The 19,460-nt window shown below is 41.3% G+C and overlaps 1 protein-coding gene across 1 annotated transcript; it reads right to left on the reverse strand.

The window, feature by feature from the left end:
* Nucleotides 1–16,236: 16,236 nt before the first annotated feature.
* On the reverse strand, nt 16,237–17,643 carry LOC308652534 (sperm motility kinase Z-like; the record flags this gene model as incomplete). The annotated part of the gene is made up of 1 exon (XM_081300391.1): nt 16,237–17,643. One exon carries the CDS (start codon nt 17,641–17,643, stop codon nt 16,237–16,239), a length of 1,407 nt encoding a protein of 468 aa, XP_081156517.1.
* Between the last annotated feature and the right edge of the window lie 1,817 nt (nt 17,644–19,460).

Raw genomic sequence — 19,460 nt, forward strand, 5'->3', positions numbered from 1 at the left:
TGATATATCCAAAATTTCCCAGTCTTAAGGCTCTCTGTTCAATACTGAGTGCCAGTGGGTGTTTTCACTCACCTCACAGAGAAGTAGTTGTCTCCCTGTTTGAATCTGAGTTACTAAGCTTTGAGAAAAGCCACTTCCCACTAATCCGCCATCTTGGAATCCTATGATTAGATAAGAGAAAGGAATCGTTGCTCTGGTGGTTTAGAATGACGCTGGGTTTCTAGTCAAATACCCTGTTGCAACTGTGCTTGTTGTCACCTCCTTCATGTTAGTAGGCTTGCTCTTCTAGAAACCAAGATCAGATCCTCTTGTCTTGCTCACTTGAATGGCACAGGAAAATAAGCAACATCTGTATTTATTTACCAAAGGAAAGAGTGCCTCAGGGATTTAGGAAATGTCATAAGAAACACTGAAAACTGCTTTCTATTATTATTATTCATATTTTAGGGCATCCCAAAGCAGCCTCACTGCTGCTTGCCTCTGAGCTGTATAACGTTACTTGGCTGCACAGAAACATTGTCTTCCATGGAAACCAAGGTGATCTGATGGGGTTACACAGAGAGAACATTTTTAATGTAGCATTTTCAGATTTTGGCAGGGTAGACACTGCCAAAATCAGGGTGCACACAGATTTTTGGCTAGTTGATCACTATCTGACCAAATGGTAAGAGTAGGAAATGCTGCTTGCACTACAGGCCATGATGGATAAAGAGTACAAATTAAATAATCACTAATCCTGCTGTATGACCTGGGGCAAGTGACTTAACCTCTCTGGGCCTCAAATTTCCCCATCTGTGAATTATACACTTGGAATATTTTCTTGTTCCCATATTGATAACAAAGGACAGAAATCTGTTTTTAGACTCTTTAATTAAACTGCTTTTTAAACCTTAAGATTTTTAAAATATTAGCTTGAAATAATGTTTTAATTAGTTTCATATTCTCTTGATAATAGTAACAATGAGCAATAGATGACATAGTAGATGTCACTTACTATCGTATACTATTATTATTCTTGGGCTTACAGCTATTTATGTAATTTTATTTATGTATTTTAAATTTTATTTTTATTTTTGTAAATGAATGGTTTTTAAAGTTGTTTGTTTTGCATACAGATATCAAATTTTTTCTAGCACCATTCATTGACTACCCTTTCTCCATTAAACTGCTTTTGTGGCCTGACTGAAATTAATTGGCAACATATCTCTACATCTATTTTGGACACTGTAATGTGTTCTATTGATTTGGTTTTTTGTTCTTTTGATAACATCATAATGTCTTGATTATTGGAGTTTCATAATAAATCTTAAAATTGTGTAGTTTGATTCTTCCAAATTTATTCTTCTTTTAGAAATTGTTTTGGCTATTTTAGTTTCTTTCCTTTTATCTATAAATTTTAGAATCAGCTTGTCTATAACTATAAAAATGTTTCTGGGACTTTGGTTGGATTGTATTAAACCTATGAGTCAATGTGGAGAGAACTCTCCTCTTTATTAAGTCAAATCTTCTGATCTATAAAATCAGTCTCTTTCCACTAATTTAGGCTTTAGATTTCTTTTTTTTTAAAGAGAGAGTGAGAGAGGGGGAGAGAGAGAGAGAGAGAGAATTTTTAATATTTATTTTTTAGTTATCGTCGGACACAACTTCTTTGTTTGTATGTGGTGCTGAGGATCGTACCCAGGCCGCGCTGCATGCCAGGCGAGCGCGCTACCGCTTGAGCCACATCCTCAGCCCGGCTTTTGATTTCTTTCTCCCATTCTGTAGGCTCTCTGTTCACATTATTGATTGTTTCCTTTACTCAGAAGAAGCTTTTTAGTTTGAATCCATCCTATTTGTTGATTCTTGATTTTATTGTTTTTGCTTTAGGGGACTTGTTAAGGAAGTCAGTTCCTAAGCTGACATTTAGGCCTACTTTTTCTTCTACTAGCATGGAGTCTCTAGTCCAGTGCCTAAGTCTTTGATCTACTTTGAGTTGGGCTTTGTGCAGGGTGAGAAATAGAGGTTTAATTTCATTTTGCTACATATGAATTTTCAGTTTTCCCAGCACCATTTGTTGAAGAGGCTATATTTTCTCCAATGAATGTCTTTGGCACCCTTGTCTAGTATAAGATAACTGTATTTATGGGGGTTTGTCTCTGTGTCATCTATTCTGTACCGTTGGTCTGCATGTCTCTTTTGGTGCCAATACCATGCTGTTTTTCTTACTATGGCTCTGTAGTATAGTTTAAGGTCTGGCATTGTGAGGATGTGGGGGAAAAGGTATACTCATACATTGCTGGTGGGACTGCAAATTGGTGCAACTGTTATGGAAAGCATTATGTAGAAAAGTTAGAATGGAACTAACATTTGACCCAGCTATTCCACTCCTTGGTTTATACCCAAAGGGCTTAAAATCAGCATACTAGAGTGATGCACCACATCAATGTTTATAGCAGCTCAAGTCATAATAGCTAAACTATGAAACCAATCCAGGTGCCCTTCAGCAGATGAATAGATAAAGAAATTGTAGTATATATACACAATAGAATATTACTAAACCATAAAGAAGAATGAAATTATAGCATTTGCTGGTAAATGATGGAGCTGAAGAATATCATGCTCAGCAAAATAAGCTAGTCCCCCCAAAACAAAGGTTGAATGTTTCATCTGAAAGGCCAATGCTAACTTAAATGGGGGGAGGGGCGAGGGAAGAATAAAGGTGTTTTGGATTGGTCGTAGGGCAGTGAAGGGAGGGAAGGATGTATGGGGGTAGGAAGGACAGTAGAATGAATCAGATATTATTACCCTATAAGCATATATGACTACATGACTGGTATGAATCTACATCATGTCCAGCCAGAAAAAAGAGAAATTATAATCTGTTTATGTAAGATATGTCAAAATGCATTCTACTATTATGTATAACTAATGAAAACAAATGGGCAAGTGCATGTGTGCACATGTGCACACACATAAACACACAAGAAATGAAAGGCAAAAAAAATACACAGATTCAATAACCACAAAAATATCAATGACAAATACCAATGACATTCTTCAGAGAATAGTCCTTAAATTCATTTGGAAGAATAGTCAAAGCAATATTGAATAAGAAAAGTGAAGTAGGAGGCACTACTATCCCCAATCTAAAATTACACTATAGAGCTACAGTAGCAAAAGCAGTATGTATTGGAATCAAAATAGACAGGAAGACCAATGGAACAAAATGGAAGACACAGAAATAACCCAAATTTATACAGTCATGTGATACTTGACAAATGTTAAATAAATAAATGTTGGAGAATACACAGCCTGTTTAATAAATGATGCTGGACAAACTGGATATCCATGTATAGAAGAATGAATTTGGATTTTTATCTTTCACCCTGTACAAAAGTCGAATCAAAATGGATCAAAGTCTTAGGATTCAGACCAGAAACCTAACAATTGCTAAAAAAAAAAAAAAAAAAAAAATCATACCCTCAACACTCTATCACATAATTATAGAAACAAACTTCCTTAACAAGGCCCCTAAAGCTCAAGAGATAAAACCAAGAACCATTAAATAGGATACCATCAAATTAAAAAGCTTCTGCACAGCAAACAAGATGATTAAGGGTGAAGAGAGGACCTTTGGAATGGGAAAAAAATCTTTGCCAGTTGACGGAGGATTATTATCCAGAACACAAAAAGAATTCAAAATACTCAATGCCAAAAAAACAAATAATAAATGGGCAAAATAACTAAACAGAAATTTTTCAAAAGAAGAAACACAAATGGTCAACAAATATATAAAAAAATGTTCAACATCTCTAGCAATCAGGGAAATGCCAATCAAAATTACACTAAGATTTCATCTCACTCCAGTCATAATGGTAATCATCAAGGATACAAATGTTAGACCACGATGCAAGAAAAGACCACTGACTCCAATTAAAATCAAATTAAAGCAAGCTTATTATTTCGACCGGCCAGGCTGCCTTTCCCATCAAAATCGTGGGAGCCAAGGACAGCCCCTAAGCTTTCTTGCAGCCCAGCTTTATAGCCCAAAAAGTTACACAAAGTGGGGTTACAGATAATAAAACTCTGAGGAGCATAACACACAAGTTTACATTTTTGCTGGCCCCAACATCAGAATTTATGAAGGTCGTTAGAGCCTCAGAGAGGGTCGTTATTTGGCCAGGGAAGGCCAGGATTTATGAGGCGTCACTAAGATTTAGGAAAGGGTTGTTATCTGGTCAGAGAAAACCAGGCATGTGTGAGTTCAAGGAACGGGCAGGCATTCCAAGCAGCGTAACAACATCAACTTATGGCCAGGGTATACAGACATCCTAATATTTTTACAGAAAACAGAAATGAATCCTTCATAACTTGTGACAAGCTGGTTTCTGATCTAAAGAGAATTAGGCTAGGTATATCAACAAATAATAATAAGTGTTGGCAAAAATGTAGGGAAAAAGGTGTTCTTCAGTGTTTATCCAAAAGAACTAAAATCAGCATACTGTAACAATATACCCACTGCAATGGTTATAGCAGCATAGTTCACAATGGCCGAATTATGGAAAAAACCCAGATGTCCATCAACAGATGAATGGTTCAAGAAAATGTGGTATATACAAACAATGGAGTTGTATTCAGCCATAAAGAAGAATGAAATAATGTGTATTATTTTACACTTATAGCACATCACATTTCAGATTAGATATATCTCAAGCATTCAAGCCACATTTGGCCACCATATTGTACTGTGCAGATGTAACAAGTAACCCTTGTTCACAAACTAGCAAAAGTGAAGGACAATCTGAGGAAGGTATCATGTAGAAACTGCCGTAGTTAATGTTATGGATCCTAATCACATTGACAGTAATCACCAAGAAGGCAATGCAGTTGTAAACACCTAAATAAAAATGGGATGATTTGGAATGAGGATCAAGCATATGGGCTAATGTCCCCAGGATAGGACTTTTGGAAAGACTTATCTGTCTCAGATATGGGAAAATGTTTACAGAGGCAGCCAAACCAGTCAGGAAATGCTTACCTCTGTGATGCTCTAAGCTGTTTCATAATCGACAAGAAAACAGCAGGCATTGGGCCAGAAACTACAACATGCCATGATAATCCCAGGAATTGTCAGCAGATTATAAAGCACCATTTAGATCTGATTCACAAGGTCAATCAATGATTAACGAATACCAAAGAGCTGGCTCTGTCCTAATACACCTCGGGATTAAGTAAAGCTTGTACCCAGCATTTCCCCTTCACTTCCCACCCTCCTGGATGCCTTAGCCAGTGTCTGTCCTTCTGAATCAAATCATGCAGCTCCTCCAGCCACTCAAGAGGACCCCTGGTGATCTCCTTCAGGTGCACTATGTACTTTCTCTGCCAAACCCTCTGTCTCTTAAATTATAGTCTGTTAAGGGTAGACTATGAGCATTTTCTGATTTCATGGTATTAACCAGCATCCTGTGACTCTGAAGACCCATCATAGGCAGTATCCTCTGATTTTGTTAATGTAAAAATGGGTAATGCTCAGTTTAAGACTGGATTGAGGCTAGATTACCACTCTTCAGTATCTATAACTATACACAGAATTACTGCCTACAATAATTTACAAAATAATTTCAAAATAAATTTACAAATTTACAAAATAAAGCAAAGAGAAACAGAATTTTTTTGACTCTATATGAGAAGGAGTCAAATTACTAGTAATAGCAATTAAAGTGCCCTATTGAAAGCTATTTATTATAGGTTAGAGAGGTGTGACAAATTTTTAAAGGTCTGAGGACATAACTTTCTGAATGTCAAAAAACAACTCTGGATAGCTGGGCGTGGTGGTACACGCCTGTAATTCCAGCAGCTTGGGAGGCTGAGGCAGGAGGATTGCAAGTTCAAAGCCAACCTCAGCAAAAGCAAGGTGCTAAGCAACTCAGTGAGACCCTGTCTCTAAATAAAATACAAAATAGAACTGGGGGTGTGGCTCAGTGGTCGAGTGCCCCCGAGTTCAATCAGTACCAAAAAAAAAAAAAATTCTGGATAATGTAACTGTCCTCTTATAAACTGAGACCAATGCCAGGTTCCACATGCATTCTATATGGGGCCCATTATTACCTAATACAGAATCTCAGGCCACTTAAGATAACGGTTTTAGGTAGCAGAAAGTTAACACCCCAAATCCCTACGTAGGATGCCCAATGTCTGGGACCACACTACATGAATGTCGTGATGAGCCTCTATCTGCAGTGAGCTAATATCAATAGCGGAGAAAATACGAGCAAAGGAGCTGGTTTCAGAAACAAAGGCCCCTTGTGTATGTACACTTCAAAACCATATCTGGAAATTTAACCAATAAAGATGAAGTCTGCTTTAATTACCTTTAAATTTGAATAAATGAACTACACATCCTTACTTTTGTTTTCTTTCTCCTAAGCATTTACAATATTCTCCCATTTCATAAAACTTTTAGTTCAATTGAATATTATAAAAAATTCACTTGGATATTTTATTAGATTTGTTTGTATACACCAGGAGTTAAACATCAGACAGTCTATTCAATCCTAAGTGTCTCTTGTTGCAAGATAGTTTGTTTCATACACAATTGGAATCCAATTCAATATTTCCATTATGTGCTATAAAGCACATGAGAACAAGACTTCAGTTTAATGCAAATAAAGTCTTATATTACAAACCTCTAATTCGTGAGAATTCGTGATAGACAAATACTAATTAGCTATATGCATATCTATGTATTCATCAAGGCCTATTAAAGACAGAATGACTTTGTGTTGATTCTTTAAAACTTTTTCTTGGCTATATTAATGTAAAATACACTGGTATAGGAATTATAAGGGGAAATGCAAATGTAGCTGAATTGAAAATTATTTATAATACTTACATATTTCCAGTAGTCAATTTCCCCAAAATGTCCAGTAATAATCCAAGTCCCTGACATCCAAAGCTTTCCACCCAACTGAAAAATGGAAAAGGTGGGGTTATACATTGTCAGTTTTTATTTTGGAATATCATAATAATGCTACATACCCACAGGTATTTTATACTTGGCTATACCCAAAATCATAACTATACTATAAAAACAATACCAACTAGATTCGTTATCTTTGTAGTAGAGTTAGGGCTAAGATGGGATAAGCCAGGGTGAGCAATTCAGCTTGCACCAGCCTGTGAGAGCCCGACTTGCCGCATCCGGCAAAATGGACCGAGTCCGGCGGGAGACGTCGGGGTTAAAAGAGTTCACAGGACACCAAGGTTCTTCATCCAGGGGGAGACTGACTTTATTATCTCAGCTCATCCTTATATATTTCTTGCAGATAGAATGGAAAGTTACTGGTAGGCGGGAGCAAGGACGGAGGGGGACAAGTGGTTCTTGTCGACTCATACTAAGCCTTCAACCAGGAACCTTATCAGACCCAAGCAGGTCGGGACGTTCCCACATGACTGTTATAGGCTGAATATGAAAACAGAAACCACAAATCTTTCAAGGCCTTGGGAGCTGGCCTCTTTGGCGTGCACACAAGAAACCAGGGCCGGTACCAAGCCCCGGGGGCCAGGGGGAATCCGAGCCAGCAGTTGTGCTCCCTCCTTATAACCCCGATTGGGACGAGGACAACCCCAGAAGGCAGGGGGGGTGTTCAGTGGCAGCCTAAGATAGCCCAAACTTTTCCAGTAATTGAAAACCTGGATGCCTATGGACAGCCGGCCAGAGTGTATGTTTCTTTAGCCTTTAAGGATATTAAACAACTAAAGGAGGCAATTACTAATTACAGACCCCATGCCCCCTTTACATTGACTCTCTTCAAGTCTTTGTCTGCCAATCAGCTGACACCTAGTGACTGGCTACAGCTTTGCAGGGCTGTGTTGTTCGGAGGGGATTTTTTGTTGTGGAAAAGTGAAAATCAAGAGAGGTGTCACGAGCTAGCCCGAGTCAATCAGGACGCCGGCTTCCCACGGCGTAACCTTGAAATGTTAACAGGCTCAGGACAATATGCTATCATAAATCAACAAATTGATTATGACCCTGGGGTCTATGCTCAGATAGCTGCAGCAGCCGTTCAGGCTTGGAAGGCTCTACCTATTTCAAATTCTGAAACAAAAATTTCAAAAATTGCTCAAGGACCCTCTGAGCCTTATTCTAATTTCATAGCCCGATTGATGCAGATAGCAGGAAAAATATTCCCTAACTTGGAACAAGTCATGCCGGTCATTAAGCAATTGGCTCTTGAAAACGCAAATTCCTATTGCCAAAATGCCATTAAATCTACCGGAGCAAAGAGTGTTGATGACATGATTCGAGCTTGTAAGGATATTGATGGAGCTCATATTACCGGACAGGTTTTGGCCGCTACCCTCAAAACGGGATTGTCAGGGTTTAATGGTAAAGGAGCCCAACCCAAAGGCTGCTTCTGATGTGGGAAAGAGGGACATATTAAATGAAATTGTCCCGAGGGGGATAGACGGGGTCGGGAAGGCATGCCTGGCCCCTGTCCCCAATGTGGCAAGGGGAATCATTGGAGCAGCGAGTGTCCTTCCAAGTTTGATGCTCAGGGATGCCCACTGCAGCCGGGAAATGGGAACAAAGGCCCGCCCTGGGCCCGGAAGCCAGAGTGTACGGGGCGATCCAGAGACAAAACAAGCTGCTACCGCAGTAAGATCTTGGCCAGGCGGGGAAAAAATGCAGACAAAATCAAACAAAATGCAATCGATTAAGAAAACTTGGGGAACTTTTGCCCCCAAAAATGGGCAGCAGACTCCATGCTGTTTGCATCACCATGGTAACCATGGGCTGCCTGGCCGGAAGAGCGGCTTCCTGGTCCCACCTCCCACACTCTTGGGGCTACTGATTGGTTCTTCCACAGTCACTCAGACAGGACTTCTAGTCCCGCCTTCCAGCCACTAACCTGTACTGCTGTGTTTCAGATTTCTACCGGAGCTGCTCAGAGCCTGTATTTTTAAAAGATGCCTACCTGTAAATGCTAACGAAAGATATCTTTTTCAGACAAAATTTAATTCTACAGGTTTCTATGTTACAGTCCTAAATTTAAGCTAGTTCTAAGTTAAATAACCTGACTTTTTCTTTATAGTTGTGTTACTAAATAATGTTCTATTGATGAGAGATATCAAATATGCTTCTTTATATTTTACCTTTAATTTTGGAGGTTATGAGGATGCATTTGCTCGCCACAGGAACAAGCCGGCAAAGTTCCTGTGATGACCAAAAAATCCTTATTCTCATTGCTAACTATAAAAATAAAAATGTATACTCAAGGATCTTATTTCAGTTACATCAAGTGACGTCACATAAAAGAGTGCACTCCTAGTTAAAAATAAATTAAAATGGATCCAAATATTTTAAGGCCACGTGGTTACATAAAGTTAATACAATTATAAGTTATGCTCTTATTCTTAATATATATTTTTTTTATATATTTAGATAACCTATATTTGTTAATCTATAAATTAATTAGCACATGCCTAATTGATTAGTTAATATATATTTGCCTAATTGTTTTTCTTCAACAGGAAACCCATAATTTATGTTTTATATCTACATTTATCAGATACTCTGCCTTTTCAGTTACAGATATTTGAGATAAATGTGTTTACTATAAATTTGCTTTTAAGTGAAAATACAATCAAGTAGTTTCTAATTCTCAAGGTTACTGTTTAAACTTATAAGATGATAAATTATTATAATTATTTCTACAAAATATCTAAGGGTTTTAACTATATTTTTATTAATATTTCTTATCAAAGTATAATAATTTGTTTATAGATTCTAAGGTTTTCAGAAATTGTTCCAAAGTATATTTTTTTTAAGAAAAAGATGCTTCAACAAAGAAAAAGCACACATGGATCCTAAAAAGAAGAAAAAAATCATCTTTGGGTAAAACAAGGTCTTTATATTCATTTTCCTAAAAACAAAAAAAAAAAAAAAATGGAGAGAGATTTTTATATTGTTATCTAAACAGATGATGTAAAAAGTTAGAACAATTAAAAAAGAGATTTATATATACTAAACTGACTATAATTAATTTAAGGGTATTTCAGGTTATTTTCCTAATTTAACTATACTAATGTGAGCAAAAATTTTGTCCATATTTTGATATGATAAACACCTATTAAAATGTAAGTTTATTTTTTAAAGAAAGATCCTTATTGCCTAATAATTCTTACTGTTTAAGATAAAGATTAATTTTGGTAAATAAATTCACATTGTTGATTAAATATTAAGTATATTGAACTACTAACTTAAACCCCTGTATGACCTTTTGAGAAAAGACCCCTCACCCACCTCCCTGTGAAAACCTACTCCAAAAGCCTTGAAGGCACTCAGGTTAATAAAAACAGCCTTACAAGAGATGCAGGTAATGCAGGTGGACTACTCCCAGTAGGCACAAATCTTCAAACAAGTCCCCATATTCTTAGGAATCTAAAATGGACTATACAAAATGTGGAAACGGGAAAAATTGCAGTTTTGGCCCAAGGTACCGGACATTATCCCTCACCAGGATGGTGGCTGAATATTACTTTTGACCTATGCCACCTCGTCCAAGATTCTTGGCCAGATACAGGAAAAACCAAGGAGGATTCCTACCCCCCTTGTCGGTTCCGATCATGGTATTTATGCCCGGGACGACAACGTACTTGGAAGTGTGGAGGACCTGAGGCCTATTATTGTGCCTCGTGGGGATGTGAAACCTCTAGTAATGGGCATTGGCTTAAGAATTCACCTAGGAATGACTATGCCCACTTCTGGCAAACAATAGAGGGAGAATCAAATATTACTATTCAGTTTACTTCCAATGGAAAACAACAACCAGATTGGACTCAAGGATATCTCTGGGGGCTGCGTATTTACACCCCCGGACAGTACAATCCTGGCCTGCTTTTTCGGCTCAAATTGACCATAGAACAGCCTACTGGAAGTCTAATAGGACCTAATCAGGTGCTTGGAGACCAAAAGGCCCCATCTGGACCCAAGCAGCCCATAGCCCCAACATTAAAACCTTCCCCCAGCGGTCAAACAATAACTATGGGCTATCAAACCTTTGATTATACCCCTGAGCCCATACACCCTGGAACTGGAGATCGCCTTCTTAATTTGGTCCGAGGAGCTTTTTTTGCTCTCAACGCCACCAATCCTAACAGGACCCAAGATTGCTGGCTATGCTTGACCTCCAGGCCGCCCTATTATGAAGGGGTAGCAATGCTGTCTAATTTATCCTCTAATACCACTGCAGATCCTAAATGTTATTCTCTGCCCAGCTATAAGTTAACTATCACGGAGGTCATGGGACAAGGGGTTTGCTTGGGAAAGTTGCCGCTTTCACGCCAACATCTCTGCAACATCACCCGACCAATAAATCAATCCCAATCTGATTATTTGTGGGGTCCCAAAGGGTCCTATTTTGCTTGCAATACTGGGTTAACTCCCTGTGTTTCCATGGCAGTCTTAAATACAACTACTGATTTCTGTGTGCTGATACAATTATGGCCGAGGATATCTTATCATGGATCAGACTATGTCCTGGGACACCTTGAGGGACATACTCGGCTCCCCAGAGAACCCATAACAATGACTATTGCCCTCCTATTGGGCATAGGCGGAATAGCAACTGGAATAGGAACCGGGACAGCCGCCTATGTCCAGGGAGGTCAATTATTAAATCTACAAATGGCTATGAATGAGGATTTAACAGCCATGGCCAAGTCAATTACCGCCTTGGAAAAGTCCCTCACCTCCCTCTCAGAAGTTGTGTTACAAAATAGGAGGGGACTAGATTTATTGTTCCTAAGGGAAGGAGGACTATGTATAGTTTTAAAGGAACAGTGTTGTTTTTATGCAGATCACACTGGGGTAGTCCGTGAAACTATGGAAAAAGTCACGGAAAGATTGGCTAAAAGACAAAAGGAGTTTGAAGCACAACAAGGATGGTTTGAACAGTGGTTTAAAAATACCCCATGGCTAACCCCTTTGATATCCACTGTAATGGGACCGCTTTTCGGTCTCCTTCTTATAGTTGCTGTAGGCCCCTGCCTTGTCAAGAGAATGACACAATTTATTAAAGACCAAATTAACATTCTGATTTCTAAGCCAATACAGGTCCATTATCAACGCCTGCAAACCAAGGATGATCTTGCTGAAGTTTGTCTCCGACCAATTCGAAGATGACTTTTCTACAATGATCCCTGCTTCATGCCTTTCTCCTTTTGCCCCCCTTTTTTCTTCCTTAATTTTATTATTCCTCTCCTCTGACTCTATGCCTTGTCGAACCGGAACTAATTAAAGACCTAATAATGACTGGCTGGATCACTACCACTTAATGCCTTGGTAACAACGAGCTGATCTTGTAGTACCCAGAGACGGGCAACTTTCACGCTTGCACTGCAACCTAAGACAGGGGAATGGGGCCTCCCCAGAGATGGGTAAGCACTGTAAGGGCAGTGAACGACCTAAGACAGGGGCTACTTGATTCCCTTTGACGTGCAACAAACAAGAGAGGGGGAACTGCTGGCTCGGATTCCCCCTGGCCCCCGGGGCTTGGTACCGGCCCTGGTTTCTTGTGTGCACGCCAAAGAGGCCAGCTCCCAAGGCCTTGAAAGATTTGTGGTTTCTGTTTTCATATTCAGCCTATAACAGTCATGTGGGAACGTCCCGACCTGCTTGGGTCTGATAAGGTTCCTGGTTGAAGGCTTAGTATGAGTCGACAAGAACCACTTGTCCCCCTCCGTCCTTGCTCTCGCCTACCAGTAACTTTCCATTCTATCTGCAAGAAATATATAAGGATGAGCTGAGATAATAAAGTCAGTCTCCCCCTGGATGAAGAACCTTGGTGTCCTGTGAACTCTTTTAACCCCGACGTCTCCCGCCGGACTCGGTCCATTTTGCCGGACGCGGCACCGACTCTTCCATGCTCTGTGTCCATAGCATCACATAGGTAGCTTGAAGTCATCCACAGCCATAACAAGTATTTTACATCTCAGGAATTGTCAAAAGCAGAGTTTTACCACCCATTCTCCTAGATCTGGCTATAAAATATTACCAGCACACCACTGGATAAACTCCATCTTGGACTACATCAAAGAGCAGAAAATGGGTAAATGAATGATGGTCTGTGGAGGAAAGATGCAAAGAAAAAGATTACTCACAATAATTAATCAACATTAAAAATCGATGCTGTAGGAGAATATCACAAAGTACTGAAATTGCAGCTCATTAAATGGTAAGAACTTCATATATTTCAAATATCAGTTGCTTAAAAATAATTTGAATGAATATTTCTATCCTGACTAAATTACACCTATTCTATTCTATAAAACCAATGACCCAATCATTATGTTTAAATAAGTAGGACCTTGTTACCACTGGACAACAGCTCACCCTGACCCCAGAAAGATTACGTTGGTAAAAATGAATACCTTCTTACACTGGTGACTTGGAAGCCTAGACCAATAACTAATAGAATGATAATAATCTGTCTCCAAAACAGTTGGGTGGGGGAGAAAAAGCTATCCTAGGAATTCATAGGTGAATATTTATTTGTATAAACGTGTCCATATGTAAGAATTTATATGGTGTGTACAGAGTTGAACAGTAAGATATTAGAAACGAATTTTTATCAATAAAAAAGGGCTTCATAAAGGAAAAAAATTTAATTCATGTATAAGAAAACACTACTTTTTTTTTTAATGTAAGGTACAACATTTCCAACTAAATGAGAGTGAAAGCTGTAAGAACAGCATGATATTTGCACAAAAGTAGTCACATACACAGAATAGAGGGCCTAGAAGTAAACATACAAATTAACAACCAACTAATTTTCAACAAAAGTGCTAGGAACATGTCATGGAGAGAAGATAGGTTTTTCAGTAAAAGTTGTTGGTAAAACAAGGAAATTCATATGCAGAAGAGTGAAACTAGATTCCTAACCTATCACCATTTAAAAAAAAAAATCAATTCCAAATGGATTAAAGACTAAATGTAAAACTTGAAACTGTGAAACTACTAGATGGAAACATGGGAAATGCTTCAGGACATCACTAATCATGAGGAAAATATATATCAAATCCACAATGTCAAATCTTCATTCTTGTATGAATGACTAATATCAAAAAGAAGGCCCTGGAGGGAACAGGCATCTTGGAAAAGTGGAAAAGCTGGTGTAGGTTGTAAGGAGGGAACCCATGGTTTGTGCTCTACTTAACAGAAAGTCCTCAGCATGAAGGAGCTCGACATCAACATATATAAATATTTGAGTAAATGAAACAGCCCTTTCTTCCTACCTAGAGCAGGAGTTACACTGACCCCAGAGGAAAGACCAACATCTATTTCTAGGATCCACAGGGAGAACACCTGCCTGACAAGTGCCAGCCTGGCTCAGGGGCAGGCCTCCAGGCAAATGCCAGCCCAGGACACCCTGTCCTTCTGCTCCTGAGAACAACCACACAAAATGCAAAAAGGCGTTCCTCCTCTACACTGCCTCCCTCCCGACCTCCAGGATCCCTGCACACCTCTGTGACTGTCCCAGTGTGGGCCTGGAGTTGTCACCTGGGCCTGGGCTTCCTCCCCAGGACACTCCTCCATGATCCTCAGTAGGCCTCTCCTGCTTCCCAGAACCTCCCGCACATTGTGACCTTTCAGGCAGCTCTTAGGCAATCCCTTCCCTAGGCCAAGGTTGGGTCAGAAAATGGCCATTTCCTGGCGGCATTCCCTGTTCCCCTGCCTCAAGCTGGGAAGTGGCTTTGCCTTAGGGAGATTCACCACCATTGGGATTTTTTCTATAGAAAAAGACATGAAGAGTTTCTCTTTTAAAACTTCCTGGGCTGGGATTGGAGCTCAGTGGTAGAGTGCTTATCCAGCATGCATGAGGCACTGGGTTCGATTCTCAGCACCACACATAAATGAATAAATTAAGAAAAAAGGTCCATCAACAACTAAAAAAAATATTTTAAAAAACCAACTTCCTATCATCGAATAGTTTCACAACTAGGGCCCTATCAGAAAATAGCAAATTACTAAAATGTCACATGTGACATACATTTCAAGCTGCAGGAACAGCTATGAGCACATAGTCCTGTAGAGATATCAGGGATGGAAGGTGTTAGAAGCCTCCCCTCCTGGCTAACTCATGTGCGTCCCACTCTTCATCTGTGCACACTTCAATTTACGATCTTGGGCATCAATGGAACCCAACACAAAGAGCAATTCCACATGGATACACTTGGCTTTTATATAAATAGCAGCCATAAGATGGCCTGTCATCTGCACTCCCCAGACCCCATGTGTTCCCTTCTCTGCTACCTCCAGCAGGGGCCATGAGGAGGATTTGGGTGACGAGGCAGCATGGCAGGTGGTGAGGCACACAGTCACTGCTGCAGGAAGGCCCACCCCTAACTCCTGGCCCCCTCTGACTTCCTAGCAAACAGTATGAAGGAGATGATGCCATAGAACTCTCTGGGGTCTCCTATGCCTTCTCAGATGTGATTTCTCCAACAGTTGCCACCCACCCATCCTCTCCACACACCTCAGGAAGGGATTCCTTTTGCCAAAGGACACGAACTGGCTCTAAGGAAAAATCCCCATTCAACTGGGTTAAGGGGAGCAAATCTCCAAGGCACTGGGTCAAAGCAAGTGAGTACACATCTACACTGGAGACCGTCTACACTAAGGCAACTGAGTCCCCATCTACACTGCTAAAGCCAAGCAAGTTCCCCTGTCTGATGGCTGAGGTGAGTGAGTCCTCCTCTACACTGGCTCAAAGTGAGTAGATTTATCTACATTGAATAGGCACAGTGGTCCAGGCCTTGGAATGGATGCCTGGTGGGCTCCTGCCCCACTTGGAAACCCCCTGTCCCCACTTTTTGACATCAGCCCTTTTTTTTTAATCTTTGGAACATCAATTTGACTATGCAATTTGAGAAAAACAAATTTATTAAGAAATATCTCTGCCATCCCAGGAGCATGGGAGAAAGGACAGAGAAGAGCAGGGCAGGGGAAGGGTCCCAGGGTAAACAGTCTCATCTGATGACTCTGGTAGGTGGGGCAGGGGACACCTGATGTCCAGGTAGATCCAGGTGTGCTCCTGGCTGGACCCCATGTGGAGAAGCCCAGCCAGTAGGCACTCTCAGTCCTGCAGCTGTTGGGGTCCACGTGACTAATGCCCACATAGTGATGACAGCATCCACAGAGCAAAAGGTCCTCTGGCTGGCTGTTTCTTCGTTTGGTCCATCTGAACTGTCCATTTATGTAGGAACCACCCGATTTGTGAACCTAGCAGGTTTCTGCTCTCCTGGTGTAGGAGCCTCGTTTTCGCCATCACACGAGGGTGTGCAACAGCACAGTCTGCGCAAGCAGGCAGCGATCCTCCGCCTCACCCGCTTCCAACCCTTCCTGTGGCCCTGGGGACGCCCTGTGGTGGCATCTTGGGAGACTTGGCTGTCTGTTGTTGATGGGTAGGGTTGGGGTGAGTCGGACACAGAGTGATGCTGGGAGGCTAGGCTGGGAGTGAGGGGCTTCTCATGCAGGAAGCGGAGACTAATGGCAGGGCAGCTGGCCCTTCTGAAGCCCTTCTGCCCTGACTCCTTGGCCTCCTGAGGCTGATGATGCTCACAGGGCAAGGGGAAGGTGTGAAGGGCAGGCTCACTCGCCCTCCTCTGCGGGAGGGCAGGGAAAATGGAAGGATCCCTTCTCACAGGCTCCATGCAGCCTGCCCCCTGGCTTATCTGCTGCTGGATTATGAGATAGGAAGCCATCACATCATCAAACTTTTTCTGGGACAGCGACACCCAGGTACTATAAGGGTCGTACCCCATGTCGAACAGCATTGTCAGTACAGTGGGGTCTGAGAGATTGGGGAGGGGCACATCATGGTAAGATGCCTTCTCCTCACCCTGATTCAGCCACGGGTCTGCCAAGATCTCCTCTGCCGAGGGGCTTGCTCTTCGGTTCTTTGCCAGGATTTTCCTGATGAGCCTTTGTGCTTCAGGGGACATGTGCTGGGGAAATTCCAACTCAGATCGGTAGATGTCACTTGGGCAGTTCCCTGTCAATATAAAGTACAAAATGATACCCAGTTGCCAGGTGTCCACTGCGGGGCCCTCTAGAGAGTGCCAGTATCTGTTCCATTCTTGCCCAGGCTGGAGAATGGTGCTTAAGCCAAAGTCGATGATTCGGATGTTGCCTCTGGCATCCAGCACAATGTTCTGGGGCTTCAGGTCTCCATGCAAGATGTGCATCTTGTGGCAGTAGCACACCGCACAGGTGATCTGTCTGAACAGTCTCCGGGCCTCCTCCTCCTCCTGCATGCCCCCAGGTGGGATGAAGTCAAAGAGCGATCCCCTGCCTCCATGCTCCATCACCAGGTAGACATATTGGTGGGTTTCAATAATCTGAAAGAGGTGGATCACATTCGGGTGGTTCAGAGTCTTCATCGCCAGTTCTTCAGGGCAGGTCAAACTTCTCCAAAGTCTCCTTGGCAGGATTTTCACCGCCACCTCGGCCCCAGTGCGCAGATGGCGGGCTAGGATCACCTTACCAAATGCCCCATGCCCAATGTCCTTCAAGACCTGGTAATGGTCTGTGAAGGCCTTCTCCTGGAAGGAGCCAGGCCACTGTGGCACTACACTAGACTCACTACTCTTACTATGCATCCTAAGCAGGAACACCAACTAAGGATGCTAGCTAAAAACAAAATAAGAAACTAAAACAACAAACCAAAATCAAAAAACAAAACAAGACAAAACAAAAAACCCAAATCAAAGAACCAATCGCCAAAGAACACAACCACCAACCGCCAACCACCAAACGCACTAACTAGCTGGGAGTCCGACAGGTCACCACCAAGAGCTTCCTGTACTTATGGACAAAAACCCAGCCTCAGTCACTCTGTTATATACCCGGGGATTGAGACTCCCTCACAGTGGCTCCTTGTGAGCTCAGAGCAAGAAATGGCCCAATCATGCCTGGGCATCACCCCCACTGGCCATCACCCTTTGGGCCTACAGGACCTTTTCTACTTTCACAGTAAGAATAAGAATGGAATCCAAGAAGGATTTCACTTCAATGGGTTATGGAAACTGACATGTATTTTTTTTTTAATTAAAATTTGAACATTGCGCTTGTAGGGGACAGATGATGCAGGGAATCTAAGACAGCAGGAAACAGTTTTATTTGGCTGCAGCCAGGTTCAGAGGGTACAGTTTTCACTGTAATCAATTAATGCCCTGACTCCCAAGTTCAAGTAGTTTCAGAACTTTATACCCAGTTTGTTAGGGGAGGGGCTCAGAAGTTCACAGTCTGCAGAAGTTCACACAAAAGCACATTTTTCTTTTACTCTTTTGGGAAAATTAACCCTTCAAAGACAGTGCCTGAGAAGGGAGAGCTTCTTCTCCCCTTTCTTTCCTCCTCCTGCCAGCTGTGACTACGGAGCCCAATTGGTAGCCTGTACTGTCTTAGAAGTACAGACATCTCTGTGAAGTTCCAGCTCAAGGCCAGATGCCTGGTTAAAGGATTTGTCTTTTTTTTAAATCAGATTTTGCAGCTATAAAGTACTATATTGGATCTATGTTTGTGAAAAACTAGTAAAAGGGCCTACAGCACCAGAGTGCTGATTTCTTTCCAGGGCAGTGGCCAAGTAAAATACAGCCACAGGATAATAGGAAGTTTACCTACACAGAACTCTTCTGTAGAGACTCTTCTGCTGAGAGTCCTAAAATCAATTACGGTGAAAATTTCTGGAGAAGCTTAGTTAAGATTTTCTGTGGAGGAAGGAATGCCACAACAGGATCTCAATGGACTTTTCATTTCAAGTCTAGACGTTTGTAATAACTTAGCCTTTGAATGACCTCATTATATCTACACTGAAGGTATTCAACTTCTTTATTTCCAACACTGAATAATGGGTGTCAAAAGGATCGTAGCCCCTCACATCATGATACTATATAATGCTTTTCCCTAAGATACTCTCAAGCATGGTATGCACAGCTATGGGGTTTAGAGAGAGGAAGCACTAAAGAACAAAACACAGCGGTTTCAAACATTCAAAGTGATAAAGAACAAACCCTGATTGCCAAGAATCCTAGAACCAGTACTAGCGTCCTTCCCAGACGGGGAAGACATGGAGGCATTCTCAGGGCCCCTTCATGCTGCTGAAAGCAAATGCCGTGGACTGGGTGATTTATTAACAAATTATCTAGTCCCAGATCTGTAGACTGGCAACTTCTAGGTCAATGCAATTTGGTGCTGTGTCCTCATATGATGGAAAGGCAGAAAATGGAACTCATTTCCTCAGGACCCCTCGCCCTACATCTTTTCTATTTTTTTCTTTTTGTATGTACTGGAACTCAACCCATCACCCAGGAGCCTCTCACACTTTAAGCAAGTGCTGTACCACTGAGTTAGATCTGTCCTCTTTTCATTGTGAGGCAAGTTCTTGCTGAGTTGCTTAAGCTGGGCTTGAATATGTGAT

The sequence above is a fragment of the Spermophilus citellus genome, assembly GCF_964194105.1.
Source record: "Spermophilus citellus genome assembly, chromosome: 1".
Classification (NCBI taxonomy): domain Eukaryota; kingdom Metazoa; phylum Chordata; class Mammalia; order Rodentia; family Sciuridae; genus Spermophilus; species Spermophilus citellus.